Source organism: Eptesicus fuscus, chromosome 2 (assembly GCF_027574615.1).
Source record: "Eptesicus fuscus isolate TK198812 chromosome 2, DD_ASM_mEF_20220401, whole genome shotgun sequence".
Lineage (NCBI taxonomy): Eukaryota > Metazoa > Chordata > Mammalia > Chiroptera > Vespertilionidae > Eptesicus > Eptesicus fuscus.
The window spans coordinates 92,066,012-92,093,597 of NC_072474.1; the positions used below are offsets into that span (position 1 = coordinate 92,066,012).

The window sequence follows — 27,586 nt, forward strand, 5'->3', positions numbered from 1 at the left end:
TGCTCCCTTCTTGACATTTCTTTTTGGGCATTTAAAATATTATACTTTGACGTTCTGGTCGATGTTTCTCTGTCTCTGGCCTCAGGGAAGGTAGGGGACGGTGGGGGTAAGAGGGAGAGATCAACCAAAGGACTTATATGCATGCATATAAGCCTAATCAATGGACACAGATAACAAGGGGATAAGGGCATGAATGGGGGGGGGGAAGGGGTAATGGGGGAATAAGGACACATATATAATACCTTAATCAATAAAGAAATTAAAAAATAATAAAAAATAAATAAAATAAAATATTATACTTTGTGTTCCCTACACTCAGGGTTGATAGCCAGCCAGTATGCACTGAACCAACTGCCTGTGGCTGGCACCCCTATAACTGGGCTGTTCAGTCTGGTTGGTTCTGTGCTGTTTGAATGACAGTTCTTCACATTTTGTTATCTATGTCTGCTCTTACTGGTGTGCCTGCTGGTCTCCCACACCAGATGGAGAGTCATCACTCGAGTCTTCCTCAGGCATTCAGTGCTTGGCACAGTAGCTGGCACATCATTGGTGCTTATTTAATAAATGAAGTACTAGTTATTAAATAAATGAAGGCATTCATGAAAAGGACAGTGGCTATGATGTCAGCTTATACCCTGGGATATCTGTGTTTCGGTGCAGAAAATGGAAAGATTATCCTAAGGAAACGGTTCTCAAATTTGCTCAGGTATCTGGAATATCATACTGGTCTTCAGATTCCATCATGAAATATTGATCATTTATTCCATCGTATAAACTAGAAATGATGTTGTTGGCAGAATATATAACTATATTCCCTGGATGCACATCCCTTCACACACACCCACAGGAAATAATGATTAAAATAAGTTTCGAATTTTACTCAGCAACTTACTCATTTGTTTTGTCATCTGCTGGGTTCTCCACCCTGGCCGCTCACTGGAATCACTCGGGAAAAACTTTTATGCAATAACAATGCCCGGGCCCTGATCCAGATCATTTTAAATCAAAAGCTCCCAAATGACTCCAGTGTGCAGCCAGAGTTGAGAAATGCAGGCTGGGGCTCTCCACCAGCAGGCTGGCAGTAATTATTACTGAATGCCCATTTTTACAAAATAAAATTTGAAAAAAAACCAAATCTCTGTAAGATTTTGCTTGAATAAAAGGCTCCAGAATTGAGCAAAATTCTGAGCAAGATGGGTTTAGGTAAAAATGGTTCATATCACCAGTGATTATCTGCATCCACTGAGGTTTGGTGGCTCTGTCATCCTATATTGTTTGTTGTTATTTACAATCTTATAAGTTAAAAGAGTAGATCCATTTTGGAAAATACATTAGAGAGACTATCTTAAACTCACCATTTATGCAAATAGACTAGATTAGGACAAATGATCATATATCAGAATATTTACTACTGAATCCCTTATATATAAAACACTAGAGGCCCGGTGCACAGATTTGTGCACCAGTAGGGTCCCTCAACCTGGCCTGCACCCTCTCACAACCCGGGACCCCTTGGGGGATGTCAGAGAGCTGGTCCCTGCAGGCCAGACCAAGGGACCCCACTGGGCCTCTAGTATGCATATAAGATCTTTAGTTAATCTCTTCCCACCCTTCCCCCCACCCTTCCCTCTGAGATTCATCAGTCTGTTCCATGTTTCCATGCCTGTGCGTTGAGTGTCTGCTCCCTGGTGGTCAGTGCACATCATAGCTACCGGTCGAATGGTTGCTTAGGGATGAGCAGGAGGGGTGAGCAGGAAGAGATTAACCAAAGAACTTATATGCATATATTCATAACCCATGGACACAGACAATAGGGCCTGCAAAGGCCTGGGAAGAGAGAGGGAGTGAGATAGAGAGAGTTAATGGGGAGAGGGGTATATATGTAATACTTTCAACAATAAAGATAAGTTTTTTTAAGGTACATGTTGATTCTGTAGCCACTTATGGTTGTTTTAAATTATATCCATAAACTCTTTGATGATCCTTTGTGAAAAATGAAGCCTAATTCCCCTCCTCTTGAGTGTGGGCTATATTTAGTGACAGGTTTTAATTTTTAATCCTAAACACAATTCATGAGGTAGATGCTGAAAATATACTTAATATTTTGCAAATACTTAACTGAGGCTAAGTAAGTTCCCCACGGTCACAGAGCTAGTAAATGCCACAGTCAAGTTTGAATCAAGCTGTCTGATTCCAGAGCCCAGCCCTTTCAGTTTTGGCACCAAACCCCAAGGCACAAGACTTTGCTGATGTGACCCAGAGTCTGTTCTCCCAGCAGCCCTCTCCAAATGCTATGCTCCAGCCCCGCTGCTTCCTAAATGGACCCTGCTCCTGCAAAGCTCCACGCCTCTGCCCAAGGTGCTCTCACCCTCTAGAAGGCCCTTCTCCAGCCCTTGCTCGAACCTCTCCTTACCCTTACCTTCCCCATCCAACTGATAATAATTGCTCACTTTTCAAGATTCAACCCAATGTCTAGCTCCTCAGAGATGCTGATCCCTACCCAGGGAGAAACATTCACATCTTCCTTTGTGGCTCCCAGGAACTCTGCAGACTTGTTTCTGTGATGGACTAGGGCAGCAGTCGCCAACCTTTCAGATCTCATGCACCGGGCCTCTAGTATGCATATAAGATCTTTGGTTAATCTCTTCCCGCCCTTCCCCCTCACCCCCTTACCTCTGAGATTCATCAGTCTGTTCCATGTTTCCATGCCTATAAGGCTAAGTAAGTTCCCCATGGTCACCGGTTGGCCACCACTGATCCAAAGGTTTCCTTAAACCAGCGGTCGCCAACCTTTCAGACCTCACTGGTTGGCAACCGCTGGACTAGAGTATTGTTCAAAAACTATTCACTCCCCTTCCCTCCCACTATAAGCAGAATGTCTCTCCTTGTCCCACTGACTTTGGACTTGGCCACATTATTTGCTTTGGCAGTGGAATGTAATAGATGTGATGCAAGTGGAGACTTGAAATCTGTTGCATGATTTGGCTGGGCTCTGGTTCACCTGTCATTCATTTGCCATGAAGGCAGCATCCCCAGGTAGATTCTGGTCCATGGAGAACAAAGATACATGAAGCAGACCTGAACCCAACCCATAGCCTTGAGCCAACTGCTCCAGCTGACCCTTGAATCTGTGAGCAAGGGGGGGAAATGCTACTCTTACCTGCCACTGCATTTTTGGAGTAGTTTGTTATACTGCACCATTGTACCATGAGCTGACTAATATATACCTAGAAGTTTTAATTTCATGTGTTTGTTTAGATGTCTACAGGGCGAAGAACAGTACTTAGAACATTAAGAGCTGTTAACAGATTTTTGTTGTTGTTAAGATGTAATTCACATACCATATTCATCCTTTTGAAGTATATAATTCAGATTTTTAGTAGTTTCACTAAGTATCATCACCACTAATTCTAAAATAGTTCCATCACCCTCAAAAGAAACCCATAGTCATTAGCACTCTTAGAGTTTTGTAAATTAGTAACTTAATGAAGGAAAATGTAAGAAAAATTTTAGAACTCTTATCAGAACTAGTGTGATGATATAAACATTGCAGAAAAAAAATGTTTATTTTTTTCAGAAATATCTCTTCACTAGGTATTTTAAGATCACTGTATTTTAAAAATAAGTTATACTTGCCCATATATTTAAAATATAAATGTTTACTATTCTTCTTAACTGCTACTGCAAGACAGGTCAATTGAGGATTTAATTTTCGGTCTAAAGATCACAGAAGGATGCTTACATTACAAGCCACAAAGCATTCAGGAGGGAAAAAAATCTCACATAGTTCAAAGGTATCAGTCACCGAGGAAGATGTGACACAGAATCTGCACTTGCACACATAGACACAAAAAGAAGGAGGAGGAGGAGGAGGAGGAGGAGGAGGAGGAGGAGGAGGAGGAGGAGGAGGAGGAGGAGGAGAAAAAAGAAGGAAGAGGAGGAGGAGGAGAGGGGAGAGGAGGAGGAGGAGGAAAAATTCTTGGTCAAGTGCCAAAAATAAAATCTCCAAGTTTCCATTAATACAGACCAGGGCTTCAAAAATTAGCAAATCCACACTTTTTAAATACAAATATTAAAATCCCCCAAAATGGCAGGATTGAAAAACTATTCTTGTTGGATAATTGACATCATACTTACCCACTGTCACTTTTTTTTTTCCAGATAACAAAGAAAAGTATACTTTACAAAAGAATATAATGACAAGCTCATTTTCTCCTATTAGTGGTTGAAGAAAGAAATTGTCTTATTTCAGAGATTAAGTCCATTAAAAAGTTGCCTTTGGAAAAAAAGTTTATTAAAGACAAACTATGAGGAATGGGATAAGTAAGAAACTCCTATCGAGGGCAAAATGTTCTAAAAACTCAAAAAAATATCATTTCTACATATAAAAAGAACACCGCAGAACTTTGTTTTGCTGTGCTGTATGAAACTAGTTTACCAAACCTGACACCTAGAAAACCATCGTTCTAACCACCATCATCCCCTTAAAAAATAAATAAATAAATAACCAGGGAACTTTCAAGTATCCTAACTCTGCCTAAGCTGCTCGGCCTCTTTTTATTTTTACCTTCCTCTTTCCCGTACCGGCCCTAGGCAGGACCCAGCTGCGCTGTGCCAATCTGGGTCACTCAACCAGAGGATCAGTGGGCGACAGCCGCCGTGTCCACTTTTAGACGGGCCCGCATGCCTGGGGAGTGTGCAGGCACGGAGCCGAGCATTCCCCAGCCCCAGAGTGTCCAGGGAACAACAGCTGCCTGGTTTTGCTATTTCTAGGCTCCAGGCTCTGAAAAACACATCCTTACCTGAGGAATATGACGTGCAATGGGGAAAACAAATCAGATTCTGATGCTGCGTACTTTCATTTCTAACATTGTTTAAGAGCTGCTACTTAAAAGGTCCATATATTGGGAAGAAAGGAGAGTTGACATACCCAGATGGACCTTTTTCTATTTTTTCTAGCTTTATTGGGGTATAACTGACAACATTGTAAGATATTGAAAATGTAAATTGTGGTGATTTGATATATATATTGTGAAAGGATTCCTTCCATTGAGTTAATTAACACATCCATCTAGCACCTCACTGCTTTTGTGTGTGTGAAGACATTTAAGTTCTGCTCTCTCAGCAAATTTCAGTTAGACAGGGGAGAAACCAAGATGGCGGCATAGGTGAAACACCTAACCTGCAGCCGGGCACAACAATTTCAAAGGCACAACTAGAGGTCAGAACGGACATCGTCCAGAACCACAGGAGAGCTGGCGGACTGAAATGCCCACAGATGGGGGGAAGGAGAAGGCCACGGGGACAATCGGGGGAGCCGTAAAAGCCTGAGGTATGGAGAAACTGGCGGAGACACGAGCGCGCGCGCCTGCGGGGAGGATGGAACCGGAGAGGAAGGGGCGGCTGAGGACCTGGCCGGCGTTCACTGGCAGGAAGGAGATAAAGGCTCCGGAGTGCGCTAAGCGCCGGCTCCGACTGCACTGAGCGCCAGTTCCGGGCGAAACCCTGGGAAGCCAGGCGCAGGCTGGGGGAATGAATCTGGGCTGTGGGGCGCAGGCACAGAGGAGCGGCGGAAGGCAGAGCTCCAGAGGCGCGCACGGGAAGGGGCGCAAAGGACGGACTGTTGCCTGCGCCACTGAACTGCCCTAGCGGGAAGGAGACATAAGCTCAGGACCGTGCTGAACCCCAGTTCCGACTGCACTGAACCCTAGTTCCGGGCGAAACCCTGGGAAGCCAGGCGCACGCTGGGGGAATGAATTTGGGCTGTGGTGGCGGAGGCACAGAGAAGCGGCGGCTCCAGACGCGCGCACTGGAAGGTGCGCAGAGGACGGACTTTTGCCTGCGCCACTGGGTGGCCCTGCTGGGAAGGAGACAGGGACGCCAGACTGCGCTGAGACCCAGTTCCAACTGCACTGAAGCCCAGTTCCAGGCGAGAATCTGGGAGTCCAGATTCATTAGGGGAGGGACTGGACTGTTTGGCAGTGGGCGAAACTCCAGGGCGCGTTTCTCTCAGAGGTGTTTGCAAGGAATACAGAGGGACACAGACACAGGAGCCTCATAGGGCGGGGCTGACAGGAAGCCAAGGTTGTAGGCTCCACCCTGTAGCTCCGCCCCAGCCAAGCTGAGCAGAAGCTTTTTCCTGCTGAGTGCCTCAGGTAGTGGCTGACCCACACTGCATTGGAGACCCAGAAACGAGGGCATCTAGTGGTTGGTGGGAGATGACACCAGATTTCAATCACTCGCATAAGGGAGGCATTCTAGAGGCAGACTCAGTGAGCGCCAAGGCATTGCTGCATCAAGACCCGGCCCACAAACATGTCTCCTGCACAGCAACTCTTCCTATATAGACAAAGAGAATCCTCACGGCCAATTGGCCTGGAGGACAATTCCTCCCAGTGACACCAACAACAATCAAGACTTAACTGTACAAAGGAGGACCAAGATGGAGACATAGGGCGGCAGCCTGATCGTTGCCTACCACAACAATATTGAGACTACGACGGGAGAGCAGAGCAGACACCAGCCAGAAAGACCGGGGGGCTGGCTGAGCAGATGCTCTACAACTAGAATAAAAGAGAGGGGTACGCAGGATGATGCTGATGCCGGTGACCCAAAATCCACACTTTAAGAACTATGGCTCAGGCAACACAATGGTGGCCAGGAACGTGCTCGGCGCAGTTCCCCCGGCGGTCTCCGGCTGAGGGGACGGCTCCACTCGCCGCCGAGCACGGACAGACGAGCCCCTGGGAGACATGGGGTGGGAGACTCCGTGCTTGCTGACCTCCGAGTCCTTCAAGAATCTCAATGCCCCGAAGTGGCCAGGTGCGCACGCTCAGCGACTGGCCACCGTTGCAGACCCAAGGGCCGACGCAGCGACACCGGACCAGCCCACCGCCGGGTACCGGGCACACCGGAGCCTTGCCGAGCCCGCCGCCCAACGAGTTCTGCGGCAGCCGCCCTGGAGCTCTGAGAAAATGACCGAAGGAATTGCTGAGAGGGAATTGACCAACAGGAATTGGGATCAAGAAGACGAAACCCCGCTGAGACGCGAGTCCAGGCGAGCCTGCGAGCCTCTGGGCTCAGATGTGGTCACACGCCTCTGGGTCTAGGTGAGGCCTCACGCCCCTGGGTTTGGGTGAGGCCACGCGCCCCTGGGGCCAGGTGAAGCTGGATTCCGGGTTAGGGTGAGGCCATGTGCCCCTGGGTCCGGGTGAATCTGAACCCTGGGTCCGGGTGAGGCCGTGGGCCCCTGGATCCGGGTAAGGCTGGGTCCCGAGTACGGGTGAGGCCGTGAGCCCCTGGATCCGGGTGAGACCACGCGACCAGGGGTCTGAGAGAGGTAACGCGCCCCTGGGTCCGGGTGGCTTCGTGCACCTAGGTCCAGGTGAGGCCACGTGCCCCTGGGTCTGAGAGAGGCCACGCTCCCCTGGGTCCGGGCGAGACCATGTGTCCCTGGATCCGGGTGGGGCCTCGTGCACCTAGGTCCAGGTGGGGCCGCGTGCCCCTAGGTCTGGGGGAGGCCAGGCGTCCCTGGGTCCGGGTGAGACCGTGTGTCCCTGGATCCGGGTGAGGCCTCGTGCGCCTAGGACCGGGTGAGGCCACGTGCCCCTGGGTCTGGGGGAGGCCAGGCGTCCCTGGGTCCGGTTGAGACCGTGTGTCCCTGGATCCGGGTGAGACCTCGTGCACCTAGGCATGGGTGAGGTCACGTGCCCCGGGGTCTGAGAGGCCAAGCGTCCCTGGGTCTAGGTGAGACCGTGTGTCCCTGGATCCGGGTGAGGCCGCGTGCACCTAGGCCCGGGTGAGCCCAAGTGGCCCTGGGTCTGGGAGAGGCCAAGCGTCCCTGGATCCGGGTGAGACCATGTGTCCCAGGATCCGGGTGAGGCCTCGTGCACCTAGGCCCGGGTGAGCCCAAGTGGCCCTGGGTCTGGGAGAGGCCAGGCGTCCCTCGGTCCGGGTGAGACCATGTGTCCCTGGATCCGGGTGAGGCCTCGTGCACCTAGGCCCGGGTGAGCCCAAGTGGCCCTGGGTCTGGGAGAGGCCAAGCGTCCCTGGGTCCGGGTGAGACCATGTGTCCCTGGATCCGGATGAGGCCGCGTGCACCTAGGCCCGGGTGAGCCCAAGTGGCCCTGGGTCAGGGAGAGGCCAAGCGTCCCTGGGTCCGGGTGCGACCATGTGTCCCTGGATCCGGGTGAGGCCTCGTGCACCTAGGCCCGGGTGAGCCCAAGTGGCCCTGGGTCTGGGAGAGGCCAAGCGTCCCTGGGTCCGGGTGAGACCATGTGTCCCTGGATCCGGGTGAGGCCGCGTGCACCTAGGCCCGGGTGAGCCCAAGTGGCCCTGGGTCTGGGAGAGGCCAAGCGTCCCTGGGTCCGGGTGCGACCATGTGTCCCTGGATCCGGATGAGGCCTCGGGCACCTAGGCCCGGGTGAGCCCAAGTGGCCCTGGGTCTGGGAGAGGCCAAGCGTCCCTGGGTCCGGGTGAGACCATGTGTCCCTGGATCCGGGTGAGGCCTCGTGCACCTAGGCCCGGGTGAGCCCAAGTGGCCCTGGGTCTGGGAGAGGCCAAGCGTCCCTGGGTCCGGGTGAGACCATGTGTCCCTGGATCCGGATGAGGCCGCGTGCACCTAGGCCCGGGTGAGCCCAAGTGGCCCTGGGTCTGGGAGAGGCCAAGCGTCCCTGGGTCCAGGTGCGACCATGTGTCCCTGGATCCGGGTGAGGCCTCGTGCACCTAGGCCCGGGTGAGCCCAAGTGGCCCTGGGTCTGGGAGAGGCCAAGCGTCCCTGGGTCCGGGTGAGACCATGTGTCCCTGGATCCGGGTGAGGCCGCGTGCACCTAGGCCCGGGTGAGCCCAAGTGGCCCTGGGTCTGGGAGAGGCCAAGCGTCCCTGGGTCCGGGTGCGACCATGTGTCCCTGGATCCGGATGAGGCCTCGTGCACCTAGGCCCGGGTGAGCCCAAGTGGCCCTGGGTCTGGGAGAGGCCAAGCGTCCCTGGGTCCGGGTGAGACCATGTGTCCCTGGATCCGGGTGAGGCCTCGTACACCTAGGCCCGGGTGAGCCCAAGTGGCCCTGGGTCTGGGAGAGGCCAAGCGTCCCTGGGTCCGGGTGCGACCATGTGTCCCTGGATCCGGATGAGGCCTCGTGCACCTAGGCCCGGGTGAGGCCACGTGCCCCTGGGTCTGGGAGACGCCAAGCGTCCCTGGGTACGGGTGAAGCCAGATCCTGGGTCCGGGTGAGGCCGTGCGCCCCTGGATCCATCCGGGTGAGGCTGGGTCCCAGGCCCGGGTGTGACCACGCGCCCCTTGGGTAAGGGTGAGGCCACGTGCCCCTTAGTCTGGGTGACGCCGTGCCCCTGGGTTCGGCCGAGACCAAACCAGAGGGAGTCGGACCTCCATTACCACCATTTGTCCACCATCCAGAGCTGAGGGGTCAGTGCTGACATGTACACATAAGGAACTACTGGACATTGAAATTGGGTCTCAAAAGAACTGTTGGTCCAGGGGGAAGCTCGCTACAGATTGATTCATTTGCCTGTCAGCATAACTATTATTGCTCGTCTCACATTGCATTCTTATTAGTATATATCTAGTGACATATGATCTCGCTCATCTAGGGGAAATGATGAACAACATAGACTGAGGAACAAGAACAGAACCAGAAGCAAGGAGGCATCGATTGGACTATCGGGCCTCAGAGGGAGGATAGGGGAGGGTAGGGGGAGGGTGGGGGGGAGGGGGAGAGTTCAACCAAAGGACCTGTATGCATGCATATAAGCCTATCCAACGGTTAAGTTCAACAGGGGATTGGGGCATGCGTGGGGAGAGGGGTGGGATGGGAATGGGGGGATGAGGACAAATATGTGACACCTTAATCAATAAAGAAATTTAAAAAAAAAAAAAAAAAAAAAAAAAATTTCAGTTAGACAGCACAGTGTTATCAAACACAGTCACCATGCTTTACATTAGATCCTCGGACTCTGTTCATTTTATAACTGAAAGTTTGCACCCTTTTACCAACTTCTCCCTGTTTTCCCCCACCCCACCCCAGACAAACACATTTCTACTCTTTCTATAAATTAGGCTTCTTTTTTTATTCCTCATGTAAGTGATACCATACAGTATTTGTCTGGCTTATTTCACTTAGCATAATGCCCTCAAGATCCACCCATGTTGTTGCAAAGGGTAGCACTTCCTTCCTTTCCATGGCTGAATATTATTCCATTGTATCACGTCTTCTCTACCCATTCATCCGCTGACAGACACTTAGGTTGTTTCTATGTCTTGGCTATTGTGAATAATGCTGCAATGAACATGGGAGTGCAGCTATCGCTTTGAGATCCTCTCTTCCTTTCTTTGGATAAATACTCAGAAGTGGAATCACTGGGTCATAAGACAGCTCCATTTTTAATTTTTTGAGGAAACTGCCATAGTGTTTTCCACAGTGGCTGCACCAACTCACAGTCCCACCAACAGTGCACAAGGGCTCCCTTTTCTCCTCATCCTCACCAGCATCTGTCTCTTGTCTTTTTAGTGACAGCCCTTCTGACAGTGTGCTTCCCTGATGATTAACAGTGTTTCGTACCTTTTCATGTACCTGTTGGCTATTTCTATGTTTTCTTTGGGAAAAGGTCTATTCAGTTCCTCTGCCCATTCTTTAATTGGATTGTTTGATATTTTGCTATTGAGTTACATGTTACATTATTTTAAAAGTAACACTTCAAAGTTAACCTGATTCATTCAATCACATTTTTACACTTAGAACTACCAAAACCAGCAGAACCAATTATTAGATATGGGGTTGGATATTTGACATTCAATGACACATCTAAAACTGACCCTTTTCTAATATTATAATAACAGGAAAAAAACAACCTATTAACACCTTTTTGACCAATATCAGATTATAATTCCATGCTCAACTACAAGAATTAGCCATTGTTCTAAGTTTCTATTTTAATTATTTCCTTGTTTTTCTCTCTATATATAGTCTTACCACCCATGTATGCATTTCTATATATTATCACATTTTAATTAAAAATTGTTAACATATCTTGGTGGCTTCCTCAGCATCCATTTCCCCCAGATTTTCCTTTAGGGAATTCAGCACTTCTCTGATGGATAGAAGCCAGAATCTTTGTTAGGGATGGACCAGAGTAGACCCTAACTGGCTTAAGCTAGTCAATTTTCTATTCTCCTGTGGATCATGAATGAGAGATGGATCCCCTTTCTCTGCCCAGAGAATGTAAAGAGAATATGAAGACCAAAATTGCTCTTGCCCAGATAGCCATCAAGGGGAAAAGCCTGGACTTTCTGTGGTGAGGTAGGGCAGGTGTGGATATACAACATAATGCCTGACATAAAGCCACGCAATGCACAGCACAGTTGAAAGGCTGAGAAAATCCGGGCCCTTCCAGATATTACTGAGCTGCTGAGTCAGCCTTGTCTGAAGGGGGATCTACCTCCAGACTGTCAATGAACCAATAAGCCATCTTTTTCCTTCTAAAGCCAGTTTGAGTGGATTTCTCTTGGTTAAAATCATCAATTACTAAACCACTCACACACAAAAGTTTGAATGAAAAAATTATTACACACACACACTACCTAAAACCAAATGGATAAAAAGAAATGTTTAACACATCATACAATTTACAGCTCTTAATGGAAGTTAAAAGTCAGTGGCTGGTCATGTCAGAGCAGCCCAAGTCCCCGTATGCATGAGAATGTGGGGTTGAAGAGATGCCTGGAGCCTCCTTTGGAGAAGAACTCTCTCCTGTCCAGGGGGCAGCAACTATCCAGCAGTATATCGGGTTAAGAGATTCATTTGTGGGGTTTCTTTATAAACACTGAAAACATGTCAAAAACCAACACTGATTCCAGCATCCTTAGGATACCTTCAACCCCATCCCCCAACTCTTCACTCCCGCTCTGCCTCACTAGTACCCTTCCAGGATGCCCTTGGTGGAGAGCCTGTATCATGCCCATGGATAGCATGGCGGTTCCCAGCACAGGTAAAGGAGCCAGACTGCCTGCATTTGAACATTAGCTCCACCATCTAATGACTATGCGCCTTTGGCCATTTACTTATCTCTCTGCAAAATGGGAATACTAAGAGTTTGTACCTAGCTCACAGGATGGCTGAGAAGTTGAAAGTTTAGAACAGGGCCATCCAAGCTATAAACACTCGTAAATTGTTGTCATGATCTATGGTAATTTAAGGGAGTTTAGAGAAAATCTGATCACTGTCCTCCAAGAGAGAGCCAGGCCATAGCCCCAGGCGAGAGCCAGCCTAGGACCCCTACCTTCTCCATCCTTCTCCATCAGGCTAAGCAGCCCTCACACTACCCACTCCAGCTTCATTCCTCACCTCCCTCGCCCTGACTCCCAAAGCTCCCACCTTACTGGGCTTCTCTGACTCTTTCTTTAGAGTCTTCACAGAGCCAGTAGCCTCCACCTTGAACACCATTTCCTGCTCCTTTTTGTCTGGCCAGTTCCTGCTCATCCTTTGGGTCTCAGCTTAAACAGCCCTTTCTCAGAGAGGCCTGCAGAAGGCCCCCTAGACCAAAGGAGGTCCCGGCCCCCTCCATATTCCACACAACTCGCTCCTCCCTTTCTGAACCAGGGTCTGTGCTTTTGGTGGAATGTAACCCCACCAGGGTAGGACCCACATTTGTCTCATATTCTACTGAGTTCCTAGCAAGTACTCAATAAGTGTGTGATGAACGAATGACTAATGTCCCAAGCTGAGACAGATTGCCAATACACATACACTGGTGCAGGAAGGCCACAATGAATATCAACAGCCTAGAAATCAGTGACCCGCAAGTCTCAGTTTCCTCTTGCCCAACTCACCTGCCAAGGGTTCTCACGCACAACAAACAACTCCCACAGTTTCCTTTGGGAGAAGACTGATGCTTTAATTGTACCAATGCACAAAATCCCAAAGGAAAATGCTTTGGGGGTAGGGGTGGGGGAGTTCAATACTCCACCATCTCTCCAAAGGCAGTAGGAGCTTCTTCTAGAAATGCCTAAGGTCTTCTGAGAGTAGATAGGAAATGTGAAGCCCCTTCAAAAAGTTCCCTTATGACCCAAGGCCCCAGACTCCAGCCTCAGGAATCTTTAAGCTGTTGTTTTGTTTTATGCATCTGTGTGTATGAGCATGTGAGTGAGAGATAGTAAGTCTGTACAAAACATGAATATCCAAATATATGAACTATAAAACCACATGCACATTCCTTGAAAGGAATGAGTAATGTCCCCAAGTAAGACAAATAACCAAAAAAAAAAAACAACTCATATTTTGTAAAATCACACACTAAAAAATAAGGGGGCTATAGAAAAAACAGAGGTGGGTCATTAAGTTCAAATCCCATTCAAGTTTGTAACCAGAACACTAAGAAAAACAATAAGAACACTGAAAATTACCAACACAGATTAAAAAGACCTTTTCCCTTTCCAGTTACAGAATATGGGACTTTTACCAAAAAGGTGGGATGGCAGAAAGGGGGCAGGATGAAAAGTGTACAAGGAAAGACTGAGGCTGCTGCATTATTGGGAAAAGAGAAAAATGCAGAAAGATCTGGGACAAATAGACCTTGTAATAAGCACAAAATCAATGGAGCCCAGGACAAGAGCAAGGAATGGTCACCTCCCTGGTTCACCTGTACAAGCCTACTTTGCTTTCAACTACTGCTATTTGGTGATGCAAAAGAAATTTTTTTCAATTATAGTTTACATAATAGTACTAGTGGCCTGGTGCACAAATTCATGCACATTGAAAGGAAATTAAGTAGAAGAAATATTTAAATATCGCTATTTGCCCTTTCTCTATAATAGAAGTATCAACCAAATTCACGATCGACAGTGACAGATGGAAACACACACATGCGATTGGCGCCAGTGAGAGCTTTATACATAGAGATAAACTTGCTTAATTAGACCTGCTTTCTGATTTAGCTAAACTTTTTCCAGCCCAGTGAAGCACCCCAACTTCTCTTTCAGGTAATTGTCAGCAACACAGCAGTAAATATCAACATGAAGCAGATTATTATTATAAATCACGCAGGGAGAACAAAGGGTAAAATATTTAACTGCAGCAGTGTTTGACTATATTCTATGCAGTGACAAAATCTGAAGTCATTTTCAAAGTCCACCATTTCTTACTTCTGTTCAGTCAGATCAAGTTTCTAAACTTTCTAAATCTCCGTTTTCCGGCTAATGAAAAGAAAATATGATTCTACCGAGTCTCCTATCTACCTACTCCAGGACTTCTGTGAGGATCAAATGAGATGAGGCACAGGAAAATGCTTCACAGACATTTGGTTAAATTGTAAAATGTTTCCACCTGACTATAAAGCAAGTCATGTTCCTGGGCTGAAGTAACTCCAAGGAGGCTAGTCGCTAGGGAGAGGAAGCCGAGCATTGCTATGTGACATCATTACCCCATGCCCACAGCCACTGTTTCCAGGCTGGGCTGGGCTGTGGACCGCATTTTGCACCATGGGGTCTAAGCAGGCAGTGTTGGCTGTGATTTGGTGAGCTGTCACTCCGGGGTGGTGGCAGGACCTGTGTCCCACTTGAGGGAAGCCGAGTGTTGCTTCGTGGGCATCAGGTCCACAGTGCCATTTCTCTGTGCGTGTCACAGCAGCTCCTGCATTGAGTGTCTGCCCCCTGGTGGTCAGTGCACATCATAGTGACTGGTTGGATGGTCGGACACTTAGCATATTAGCCATCCTATCTAATAATAGAGTAACATGTAAATTACCATCACTCCACTACGCCCACAATTGGGCGGCGGGAGGCTGGGGGGTGGGACTCGGGGTGGCCTATCCGGCCATTGCGCGGCACAGATCCGCTGCCACTGCGGGGGGCTACCCTGCTGTTGCGAGGCACAGGGGGCGGGACTCCTGCCCCCTGCACCTCTCAACGGCCAGATCCGCGGCCGCTGAGGGGGCCTGCCGCGGACACCCAGCTGCGCCTCTCAACGGCAGGGTAGCCAAGTGTCCACGGCAGCCCCCCTCAGCGGCCGCAGACCATCGAAAGTGGGGGAGCTGGGTGCCTGCCTGGTGCACCAGCGGACAGGCACCCAGGTCCACCGCAAAAAGCAAAAGCATGTAGGGGACCCTACACGTGCATGATTCAATCATGCACTGGGCCTCTAGTATATATATATTAGTTTGAGGTGTACAACATAGTAATTAGACATTATATATTTTATGAATTGAGGTAATGCAAAATACTAAGGTGCTAAGAAAAATCTCACCTAAACCATGCAACTCATGCTGTACAAAGCATCATTCCTTATTTTCCAATTGCATATGCAATAATTCACCTCAAAAAAATAAATTATGGCAGAGACAACTATATTTGCTCAGAATACCAGGGGCTTATGCCACGTGAGAGCGGAGCTGCAGCCAGGAGGTACAACATGGGAAAGCCAAGAGAAGGACCAGAGTGAGGGGCACATCAGATGAGAATCCTGACCAGTCTGCCTGCCAGTCTTGACATGAGGGAAACGTAATGGAACAGTGGGCAACAGATATCTGTTACACGAGGACTAAGCAGATGACAAATATAGAGCACCTATCACAATGTCTGGCAGGAAGACACACTAACTACACATGCTTTTCTTCCCTGTTAATAATAATTTCAGTTCTGATCTCAATATCCAGGACTATTGGAACACGGGTCTCAATAAAAAGGAAAGAGCTTGGTGAAGAGAAAGGGAATAAACATAGTTCCACACATTGGCTATGGTCATTCTCCTATTATGCTTTTCAGCATAGTCGTAACCACTCTCCTGCCTAAGTTTATCTTTCTAAAAACACTGAAAGGGCTCCAGTTTCAGAGAATGTGTTCAGGAGCCATAGAGGTGAACTGTCTCTGAGCACAAAAAAGATGTGATTTAGCTCAATAAATATCTGTTAAAGGAAAGAGGAGGGGCAGGGGAGAGGTCATCTGCTTGGTTAGATAGGGTGGGTAGAACTTTTGCTTTTACTTCTAGAGCACAGCAGTCACCAGCTGAAGTTCAAACTCTGGAACAAGATTGCCTGGGTTCAAAGCCCAGTTCTGCCACTTATTGGCTATAGTAACTTCAAGGAAATCAATGAGCATTTTTGTGCTCCAGTCTTCCCATCTGTAAAATGGGGCTTATCTGAGAAGCACCTTATGTGCCAGGCACTGTACCAGGTGATAGATAGATAGATAGATAGATAGATAGATAGATAGATAGATAGATAATTATTGCATGATATACATATGTCATCTCAATAAATATATATGTGTGTGTGTATATGTGTGTGTGTGTGTATATATATATATATAGTCATTAACTCAAACAAGCACCTAGACCAGCATTGACACATGAGAAGTACTCAGAAGTGTGTTAGCTAATATTATTTTTATTTGGCACTGAACTAGCAACTTTATTGTTTTACATTATCACATTCTGTCAATTCTTACACTATAATGAGTCAGGCTCCCACTTGTCACCACCCCTCCTTTATGACATCTTGCAAAGTTCCTGAGGAAGCAGGCGGCAACCACATCTGTTGGTTGATGACAACATTCAGCTCCACAAGCTCCTTTTTTAATTTTCCGTGAGAAAGGGAGAAGGGATGCTATTTCTCAGTGTTTCCAGGGGGTCGTGACAGTTAATGGTCATAGCCATGACCATTTATCAATACCAGCTACTAGTCATTAGTTTTGGTGGGGTATTGTCCTTTTAAAAATACCTAATAAGAACTCATGTCAATAACCACTATTTTAAAAAAACAAACACACACACACACACACACACACAAACACTCCTCAGTGCTTTTTCTGTTTAGATATCCTGTAATTGGAAGTACTCTGATCTTTCACTGACAGTAAGAAGTGGGAATTACCTGAACTCCTACGGCAGGTGAGAAAGATGGGGCTGACTGCTTTGAGGTGAGGGCAGAAAGAGACGGTGAGAGTCGCAGGGCCAATGCCGGGGGCATGTTTATTTTAAAAAAGCAAAGCTGTTTGCTCTCCAACCCTACAGACAGGAACTCCAAGTGCAGGGAGCCCTACACCAATCCAACCTGAGGGGAAGGTTGGCCTCCTAAATAATTCCTTCAACTGATATCACCCAAGAGCCAACAGGGGAATCACTTTCCAAGTGTCCAATCACTGACTGTCTCCAGGCAACTACTGGGTACACTGCTTTTTTTAATCACTCTTAAAAAAAAATAAAAACACTTTGCTTCCTGTGCGGGCAGCAACAGTCTATTTTCTCTGCCACAGCGGAGTCCAAGTGCCAATCAGGCAATTATAGCTGGGCACAGGCTTACCGAGAAATCTCTCGGGCAGTGGGTAATGTGGCTGTGGGGCCCTAACAGGGAGCAGAGGGAATAAACCAAGGAGAGGGTGGGATGATGACTAAGAACCAGTCCTCGGCCACAAGAGCTCTGGGGTTTATCAAAGGAGGTGGATCCTACACAACTACATATTCGTCACCGTGAAAAATGACAACTTTTCTGACTGAGTTTAACACTAAATGGCAGGTATGCACAGAGCAGGAAGGATTAATGGGCCCAGCTAGGAAGCAGGGAGTCCGCCCCTGAGGCAGTCAGATTTAAGTGCTGTCTTGAAAGGATCTGTCCCTGGAGAAGTAGAGAAGGGGCACTCCAGGGTGTCCCTATGCTGCCATCCTGACTCCTGAGGAGCAGAACCAGACTATGACCTGGGGACACTGCAGCCTCCCCTGCCTTCAGAATTGGCCATGTTGCTGAAATTCTGAGCAATAAAATGGAAGCAGAAGTGCCAGAATTTTCTAGAAGGCATCTTCTAAGGGAAGGATGCACTCTTCAAGTTCCATTGCTCCATCCTGCTTCCTGGAAAGGTGACGTGACCATGAACCTCCAGGAGCCATGTTGGACCATGAGTCAGTGGGATCTAGAGATGATGGGTTTGAGAATCATAGACCTCCAGAAGTTACAGCTTATGGGGCTCCCAAGTGGCATGTGACTTTATTAATTTATAAAGCCCCTTCTTTAGAGGAATTTGGGGGCAAGATCCCTAATCAGAGGACATCTGTGGGCCCCACCCAGTCTCACATGAAATTGCTCTAGTCACTCAGTGAAAAGCCGGCAGGTTTCCTATAGCCCTTCAGAATGGAGTACAGCCGTTACCGCCCCTACATTGTATAAGAATTTTAATCTCGGGTTCCAGGCTCAACTATGAATCCCAGGTCCTCTCTGCCATTTCTCCTAGAAGAGTTTTTACTTATCTGAGCCTTGGTCCTAAGAGGTGCAGTGGGTCATCATGCAAACCCTGTTCTGAGTGGCTGCAAGGACATTCGAGAACTTCTGACTCAGCACCCTTCCCTGCTCCCTACCCTCCCACACACACCTTCCACACACCTGCAGAACTTCAAGGGCTTTTCTACTTTTTTTTCAAAGCATAATCACAATAAAAGCAAGTGTTGCGTGCACGAAAGTGCTTACCTCAATAAACTAGCATCAATCTTATTCCCCTGCCCAGCACTCTTTAATATTATTTTCACTGAGTCCTATCTGCATGAAGTACTTTTCTCTTAAAGTCCCCCCGCCCCATTTTTGTCTTCATGGTACTTATCCCAATTTGTAACTATGCATTTATCATTTAGCCCCCCGACCGCACTGTACCTTTCAGGTGGGTGGGCCTTGTGTTTATTTTGTTCAGCATCTAACCCTGCCTGGCACATTGTTGGAACTGAGTAAAACTTTTCAGGAAATGAATTTTTAAACTTGTTTAAAACACTCTCACATATTAATGTTCATTTGCACCATTAATAGTTATGTTCAGTGTTTACACATATAGGAGCTAACCAATGAGTGATAGCCAAGCGTACCACAGAATAATTTTCATATTTTAAACCATTTGACTAAACCTATCCTAGCCTCCTTTAGGATAAAATAATTGTTTGAATATCATTTTTTTAAATGTCTCTTGGGGAGGAAAAGAGAGCTGTGTACTCATCACAATAAATGTAACTTTAATTCCTCACCTGGTAACATATAAGGCTGAGGAATTTTTAAATAATGGTATTGGGCCATAGAAATAAAAAAGCTACAAGCCCTTCTGCTCTTGACCTTTATTTTGAAAAAACACACAAGTGCAGGTCTATTCTTACATGGCCTCCTAATAGGCTATTTAGGGAGAGATGGGTGGGGTATGGCCCTAACTTCCGAGGCTGACCAGGAGGCCAGCTGCCTTCTACAGTAGCTACACCACAGTAATCATCCCAGGCAAAATGCAGAGCCCTAGACACATGAGCTTTCTCAACCTGACCAATATTTAACTCTTAAGGTCCCAGGAAAGACCTAAGATACAGTTTTGCTGTTAGCATAAGTTTAGTGGAAAAGGTGTCAGCCAAGGTATTCCTTAAGTACATGTTCAATGACTATGTCGCCTCATTTTTTCCCCTTAGGCCAAACCTAACTCCCTGAGATTTGATGGCCATCCGTACTTTGAGGACGCCTGCATGCAGACATCTCTCTGGGAGTGTTGTTTTCAATGCCGGAAACATGGAATTTTACCACCGCAGAACTGGACTCCATGACATCATTCTTCCTTGCAGAGAGAGATTTACCATCTCCTCGTGTCCAGGCAGAAGTCCTTCCATTACTCTGTCATTCTTTTTCTTTTTATAAAGAACTATTTTTTTCCTGTACCATTCAGTAACCTTCTAGTTTAGGCTATTTTTATATTTCTCAATCACTTAAAAACAACCTTCTATTCTCTTTTCCTCTCATGTAATCACACTGAAGTCATCCTTTTTCCCGCCTTAATCTCCCGCCCAAAAAAGATTATATCTAATACCTTTCTTTTGCTTTAAATATCACACACACACACACACCCTGAGAAACAAATGAGGGGAAATATTATAAAATTGTATTGTACATTTTTTTTCTAAATCACAGAACAGTGAACTGGGCTTAAAAAGAAAAATCTAGTTCCAAGATGAGAGTATTTTAGCCAAAAATCAACCAGTATTAAGTGAGTCAGTCCTCAGTCATGAAAATGAAGGCCACAATGATTAGGGTCAGACTGGAATGGAGGTGATAGGGATGCCGACAACAAGCCAAGATTCCCAGAAGTCACAGAGCTGCTTTGTTCAGCCCCTTCAGTTCTTCGGGATGGGACCTGGAGACCTATGGGAGAGCCTGCCAATCTCCTCTCTTGAAAGGACCTGCCTCTTGGCTGAACTCAACAACAGAACTGTTCCCAGGTGAGATCTTGTCCAGATGGGAGAACTCTCAGGTAAAGGCGACGGAGCTGCGGTAAAGGCATCAGACAGATGTGCCAGCAACACTTAAGCACATCAGCACTGAGAAGAGATATCCCTTCACACCCATTATTTGCAGAACAAAACAGACCATTCAGGTATTGGGTCTTTACTCAAACTCTCTGGGGAATGTAAAATATAGAATAATGCACCTTCTCCAATCGGAAATGTTAAAAGCACACGCGGACTATGCACTTTTTCATCCCCATATGGCTTTGGAGATAAGACTATATATAACAAGAGGGCCATGGTCCCTAATACCACAGACATAAAATATTCTAGAACAGGGGTCCTCAAACTTTTTAAACAGGGGGCCAGCTCACTGTCCCTCAGACCGTTGGAGGGCCGGACTATAGTTTCAAAAAAAACTATGAACAAATTCCTATGCACACTGCACATATCTTATTTTGAAGTAAAAAAAAACAAAACGGCAAAAACACCCGCATGTGGCCCGCGGACTGTACTTTGAGGACGCATGCTCTAGAATATCTGTCCTCTAAAGAAATCCTATGATAATGAATCCACAAACTTTAAAAAAAAAAATTTAAAAACTAGTTACTTACCTACTGGCTATTTGGTCTAATAAAACTTCAGTAAAGTGATTGAGGGTTGTGGCAATAACAACAGAAGACAAAACCAGATTCTAGCAACCCTGAACTACAGATAACCCCAATGCCCAGTAGTTCTGCCTGAGCAATGTGGGGTCGGAAGGCAACATGCAAAGCTGCAGAGCCTGATTCCTCTTGCCTGAGGGCCTGGGTAGCATCACCTCCTTGGTTCCAAGCTCCCCACCCAATGCTACACTGAAGTGATCTGTCCAAGCGCACAGAGCTCCTCGGTGCTGCAGCTGAAAGAGACAAACTCTGGGAAATCTTTTAGGGAGCTACAGCTTCTTAAATCCACATCCTGCCTCCACATATGGGTGGGCACCTCTGCACAGTGACAGGATCTGAAAGCTCAGTCCTTAGAGGAATTTTTGCACACGGTCCTACACATGGGGAGCAATATCAGGATCAGAGCCCAAGTCTGCCTGGGTTCAAATCCCAACTCTAAGTTCTTCCTAACTAGATGACCCTGGACAGTCTCCTGAAAAGCCCGCTTTCCTCAACTATAAATTTTGGATATCTGGATACATCTATTTGCAGAAGTAAAGAAAGGATGCTTTAAATTAAAGTCCTAGTTCTACCACTTACATGTGACTTTGGGCAAGACACTCAATTGCTCAGAGCCTCAATTTTCTCATCTATAGATGGGGATAAATAATAGTACTTATTTATAAGGGATTAATGCAGTGTCTGGCACATAATAAGCACTCAATACATATCAGATTTTCACTTGAAACCTACATAATCTCATTAACCAATGTCACCCTAAAAATGTAATTTAAAAATACATATCAGCTTGTATTCATGATCATTCATTTCATTATTATTATCTTGTCACACCTAACTATGACACTTTTAAGTTTCAGAATGGCCCGAAGCAAAAAAGAGAAGCTGGCAGGCCAGTTTCCAGGAGCTGCCTGGTCCCACCCTGCACTGACTGCCACCCATGGAATCATAGCCAGATGTCTGCATCACGGCTCCATTGTCATCCATCCGCAAAGAGCAGGGGGCAGAGAGATGCAGTTGCTGGGAACACATGCCCCACCCTACCCCTTCCTGGTGGCCAGAGCTCAGCCTGGCCATTTGGAGCTCACTTGATGCAAACTCGGTTTCCAGGGAGATGGTGGAGCAGAAAGTGCCAGCTCCACCTCCCATTCCACTTCCTCTCTCCCCAAATCTGTGGGGCCTCCCGGTTCTCCCACCACGTGACAGCATTGTGTCAGAGCAGCCCTGGTATACAAACAAGCCAGACTATTTAAATGTCACTGTTGAGAGAGATGCTGCCTGCTCTAATTTACATATCAATTTAGACCACTACTCCTTTCTTGATCTAGCCAGGAAAAGTTCACCTTCCTCTTCCTCCCTCTCGGTGCAAAGCTGGAGAACCATATGCAAAGTTACATTCCTGTTGCAGTAGAAAGATGTGAGTCATCAAGTTCCTAAAGGGATGGAGAAGTGGAATGATTGTATAACTTATGGTATATGTTCGCTCGTCATTACACAGTCAATGTCATATGTTGCTGGCCACTAAATGCCAGATTCTCTCAAAGGCTTCTCATAAATTCTCCCTACTGCCAAACAATACTACATGTTTTTTTTGTCTTGGAGAGCTCAGATACCCTTGGTGCTTTTAATCTTTATAATCAGGTCCCAGTTGAATAAGAAAACAATTCTATGTGGGCAGGGGAAATGAGCCAAAATGATGAACTGCAACTTAGTTCCCACTCATGTGAAATATGGATTAGGTCACAAATAAGATTATATTCATCATCAAGCCCCACAAGAATGCTATGATTAAAGCGAAAGGAGTCCAGAAACTTCACAAGTTGAGAACTAAGACTAAGTTTGGTTGAAATGTCCAACCCCTCCCTAAAGACTTGGCAACCTGTTCCCAATCACAACGGAGGCCAAGTTGAAGGGACATCTGTTTCTAAGTGTTTGGCACCGCAGAGGAGAACTACATATTAGAGATGAATATTGTTGTAGGTGAGACGGGGGTGGGGGGGGCAAGAAATTAGAATCATCTACCTGCTCACAACTCCTGTAACTCAATAAATACCATCAGGGAAAGAGGGGGGTGGGGAGGAAGGGAAGAAAGAAAGGAAAGTAAATGGGGGAATTATTCTTTGTCCTGTAGGAGTTGAGACTTCGGTGAACAAAACACTGTGCATTTGAGATGATTTAAAATTGGGTTGTCTGCAAGAGGAGAGACAGTGAACACTCTGCTTAAAATTTGATAACAAAGGCCCGGCTGGTGTTGCTCAGTGGTTGAGTGTGGACCCATGAACCAGGAGGTCACTGAATCGATTCCTGGTCAGGGCACATGCCCAGGTTGCAGACTTGATCCCCAGTGGGGAGTATGCGGCAGCCAATTGATGTTTCTCTCTCTCTTACCAATGTTTCTATCTCTCAGCCCCTCTCCCTTCCTCTCTCTAAAATCAATAAAAATGTTAAAGAAAAGTTTGGTAACAAAGGCTATGCATTAAACTTAAATATTCAACATACTATCAAGGCACCATTTTCAAAGCCTTAATGTACTACCAGGATCATTTTATGAGTATATATTACAGGTTTTTTCTTGATCCCTAATTCTCTTTTAATGCAAGCTAGAGTAACACATTGCCTGTACTTAATTTCTAGTCCAGGTATCCAGAGTTATCAAGGTGAAGATAATAGAATGAGATCAGTAGGTAATTGAATTATATTTTTTACACTAGGAATTTAGGTTCTGAAATTTTTCTTTCTAAATCAGTTCCGGTTATTATTAACAACAATAGCAGTAATAACAATGAGAATCGTGGTGATGGTAGTAGTACTAGTAATAAAAATGGCAGTAGGAAGAATAATAACAGTAGTAATATTAATGGTAAAAATAATACTAACCATTACTTATGCAGTACTTCCTAAGTACTAGGTACTATTCAAGCATTTTAAATATAGTATTAATTTATTTAATCCTCATATCACTCCTATGAGGTAGGTAAGCTATTATTAGTATTCCTGTTTTAACAGGTGCTTTCAACAATATCCCTTTGTTATTTCTGTTAACAACTAGAGCTAGTTTTCAAAGAAAATATTTAGAACTAAAAAGAGAGGAAACACGGCCTGCTCAAGCTCACACAGATAGGAGGCAACAGACCCAGCATTCAAATCCAGGCTGTCCAGTCTCAAAGTCCGACCTCCTAACTGCTGCACTGTACTCCCTGCCCCTTGGCTTAGAAAGACCTTCTAGAAAAGAAACATGGGAGGAAGTTAGGCCCCTGCCTGCTGGTAGTCAGAATTAATACTTGAAATTTGCTGTTTCCTGTAGGAGTCTCCCCAAACCCACACTAAGACACGCAGCCTGCTCCTATAGCTATAAAGTCACTGGGAGCAGTTACCGAGCTGGTCCCACATGGTCTGTAACCTCCATTAGGGCTTTCCCCTTTGCCAGCTAAGGCAGCAGCTGCGGGGTGGAGGGTGTAAGGGGGTGAGGTGTAAGCAAGGTTCCCAGGCCACCATTTCCTGCCCAGTAACACAGCCCTCAAATAGCCAAGGCTGCAGGCCGAGAAATTCCTCACTCACAAGTTATCTCCGGAGTTTGTTCCTGGACTCAAGAAAGACTAAGGACCGAGGGGGGGCAGACAAGTGGCAAAGTTTGCTTATTAACCTGCTGCACTCAAGGGAACTTTTGTCTGAAATGGTGAAATTCTTGACTACTCAAAAGAAAAGAAAAAAAAGCCTGTGGGAAATTTAATCACCCACTGAACAAAAGTGAGAAACAAAGCCCCGCCAATGAGGATGTTGCCACAGACAATGGGGCCCCTAAAGGAGATGCAATTGTCTCCAGATAACAATCCCTCGGGAATGCAGCTCGCACTAAGTACTACATTATTGCTATATTAGCCCAGGAATCTTTGTTCACCCGGCAACTGCCCCCAGAACCATCTGTTACTGCTCCTGGGGTAACCCTGTGTGCAGACCGCAGCATCTACATTTCAAGAACCTTGGGGAAGGGATGGGGGGAGGTCCCTCTCTCTTCCTAGAGCAAACACCTTTTTATACAGCCTGGGAGGGGAAGCTCTCCTTTCCCTGAAACCGAACTCCTCAATGGAAAGGAGATAGGCTGCTTCAATAATGCACACGCAGAGAAGAGCGCCTGGCCTGGCCCCTTTCCTAAAGCCGCACATGCCCCATTCCCGTTTTCACATTCTCCAATGGCAAAGTATCAAGAATAATGCCAAACTGTCTCCAGGGCCTGAGGGGATTCTACTTTCTTAAGGAAGCCCCTTCCTCCTCCTCCTCCTCCTCTCCTCTTCTTCTTCTTCTTCTTCTTCTTCTTCTTTTCTTAACCCATAGAACCAGGACAAAAGCTGAGATTCTGTATTGCATACTATTTAGCTTGAACTATACCACCACTTAAAATGAGACTGTGATCTTTTGGGCTGAAAGAGATGTTTTAGATCTTGATCCAGGTGGGGGCTAGAGCAGTACAGACATGTCAAAATTCATGGGGGTGTGCACTTAAGATGTGTGCACCTTCCTGTATGTAACTCATACCACACTACATGTTTTAAAGCAGTGTGTCAATGTCCCTCGCAATTAAGGAAACTGGGAATAAACCACGTGCCTTCCGGGATTGTCAGACTGCTCTGCTCTTATAGCTGCCCCTCACTACCATCCAACATCCAAAATCTCTCCTGAAAATGTTCAAGTTCAAGAACATGAAAAATACAGCTCTGCAACTCTGAACCTAGCCAGTGACGGCAAACGTCTCTTGTGTGTTCTGTGAGCCAAGTAGGCAGCACAGAGAAAGCACCTGTCACACCCCAAGCCATTCCAGTCGCGTATCAAACATAAAAAGCCAAGGTCTTCTTCTCATCTGGGCATGAGCTATCAGATTGTGAGGGACGTGATTGGGGCTTTTAGCCAGAGAGCCTGGGATTTATTCTTCTATCTATTTAACCCTATTTTCACATGGACGTTTCTAAACTCTGCCTGACACTCTTGCTTGCATGAAGCAGGTTTAAGGTGCAGGCCTTTGGTGGAGCATTTGAGCAGCATTGAGTGAGTGTGGTTTCTGCAGGCAGATCAGCAGGTTCAAATCTGTACCGTGGTAGCTCTGTTACCCCAGCAGGATCTTGAGATCCGCGCAGCTACAGGGAGGGGGGCGGGGGTGGGGAGTCACCCAGTGACAGGCTGGGCACTAACAGGCTTCACCATTGCTGGGTCATGACTTAGCGGGGCATTTCTTCCTTTGAACTACCAGCCAAGGAGGGTGCCTGTCCCTGAGGGAAAGAGGGTCAAATTCGCTTACTGCTGAGAAAAGCTGGCCAGAGAAACAGGCTTATTGCGCGGATCACTGGGTGGGTCACCTTTACCCCCTCGCGCCCTCCACGCGTCCTGACCCCCGTCTCCCGCCCCCAAACGCGTCATTTCGAGAGCGCAGGGCCACCGAGCTGCATTCACAGATAGACATCGCGAATCAGGATCATCCCGGCGAGCGGTTCCTGGACTGAGCCCCAGAGCTCCAGTGATTTCCCTGGCCTGCCACCGAGTCATTGAAGAAGTGAAATACGCCGCGGGGCCGGGTACCGGCACCTGGGAGCCTGCCCGCTCTGGGGTGGAGTGGCGGCTGCCAATCGGTGGGCCACGTCTATGCGGCTGGCGCGCTCGCTGGCGGGTCCTGCGGGCTCCCCAGCCCGCTGCTCTGTGCCAGCCTCACGCCGGACCCGGCGCCAGGAACACCCAGAGGCTCCGGTGTGTGTGTGTGTGTGCACTTCCGTGGAGACGCTGCCAACTCCGCTCCGGAAAGGCAGGGAGGGGGGCCAAAAGGCGGAAGGTAGGGCGGGAAGGACCCCCGAAATGCGGCATCCTCAAGGACTCCGGGGACTCGCTCTTCCTGCGCCTTTGCGGCGCTTCTGCTCACATTGTGCTTCCCCGGCGGCAGCGCCTGGGAGCGGCGGGAGCCGAGATTTGCGCGGTGGCGGCTGGCGGGCAGGAGGGATGGAGACGCGGGGAACCGCTTCCTGCCCCCCAACACGCACAGCCACACCGCAGTGTCCCCCGCGCGCGCCCGCCCTCGCCCCGAGACGCCAGTGCCCAAGTGCCAGGGGAATCGCAGCTCGCCCGAGGCCCTGGCGGGCGACCCGAAGCCGCGGGCAGAAGAAAGCGCGGTGGGGAGGCGAGGCTGGACCTGTCGTCCGTGCGGGGGGGGGGGGGGGGTCAGGGTGGGGGGGTCGTTGGCTCCCGGAGCCCCTGCCAGGCCTCCCCCGCCCGCCCAGGGCACCTACCTCGATCCACTTCTGCGCCTCGGAGAAGGCGGGCTCGGGGGGCGGCTCAGGCTGCAGGGGCTGAAGAGCTTCCAGACCGAGAGCGGGACAAGCCATTTGCGAAGCCCCGCGTCCACTCGAGAGCGCCGGGCCGCCGGGATGAGGACGGCAGCCGCCGCCGCCGTCGCCGCAGGAGCGCGCTCCCCGCCCCTTCCCGCCGCGGCTCGCTCTCCCTCCCCGCCCGCCCCGCCCCTCCCTGCGGGCGCCGGTCCGTGTGGAGAGCTGCGCTGGCTGCTGAGGACGCGGCAGCTGCTCCAGCGCCGTGCAGGTCCAGGCGGGTGGGAGCGAGCGGAGACGCCGGAGTCCCCTCTGCTCCCCACCTCCTCTGGCCGCTCCGCCCCCGCCGGGGTGACGGGGTGGGGGGGCGCGGGGGAGGTCAGCTACCTAC

The 27,586-nt window shown here is 48.0% G+C and overlaps 1 protein-coding gene across 2 annotated transcripts in view; it reads right to left on the reverse strand.

Annotated features, from left to right (window-relative positions):
- The window catches only part of LIMCH1 (LIM and calponin homology domains 1), a 323,090-nt gene extending 295,774 nt beyond the window's left edge, over window positions 1–27,316 (reverse strand). For both annotated transcript variants that reach the window (XM_008140255.3, XM_054729386.1), the window contains exon 1: window positions 27,160–27,316. In XM_008140255.3, coding sequence (XP_008138477.2) covers window positions 27,160–27,255 — 96 coding nt within the window. In that variant the 5' untranslated portion in view covers window positions 27,256–27,316. The remainder of the gene's footprint in view (window positions 1–27,159) is intronic.
- Between the last annotated feature and the right edge of the window lie 270 nt (window positions 27,317–27,586).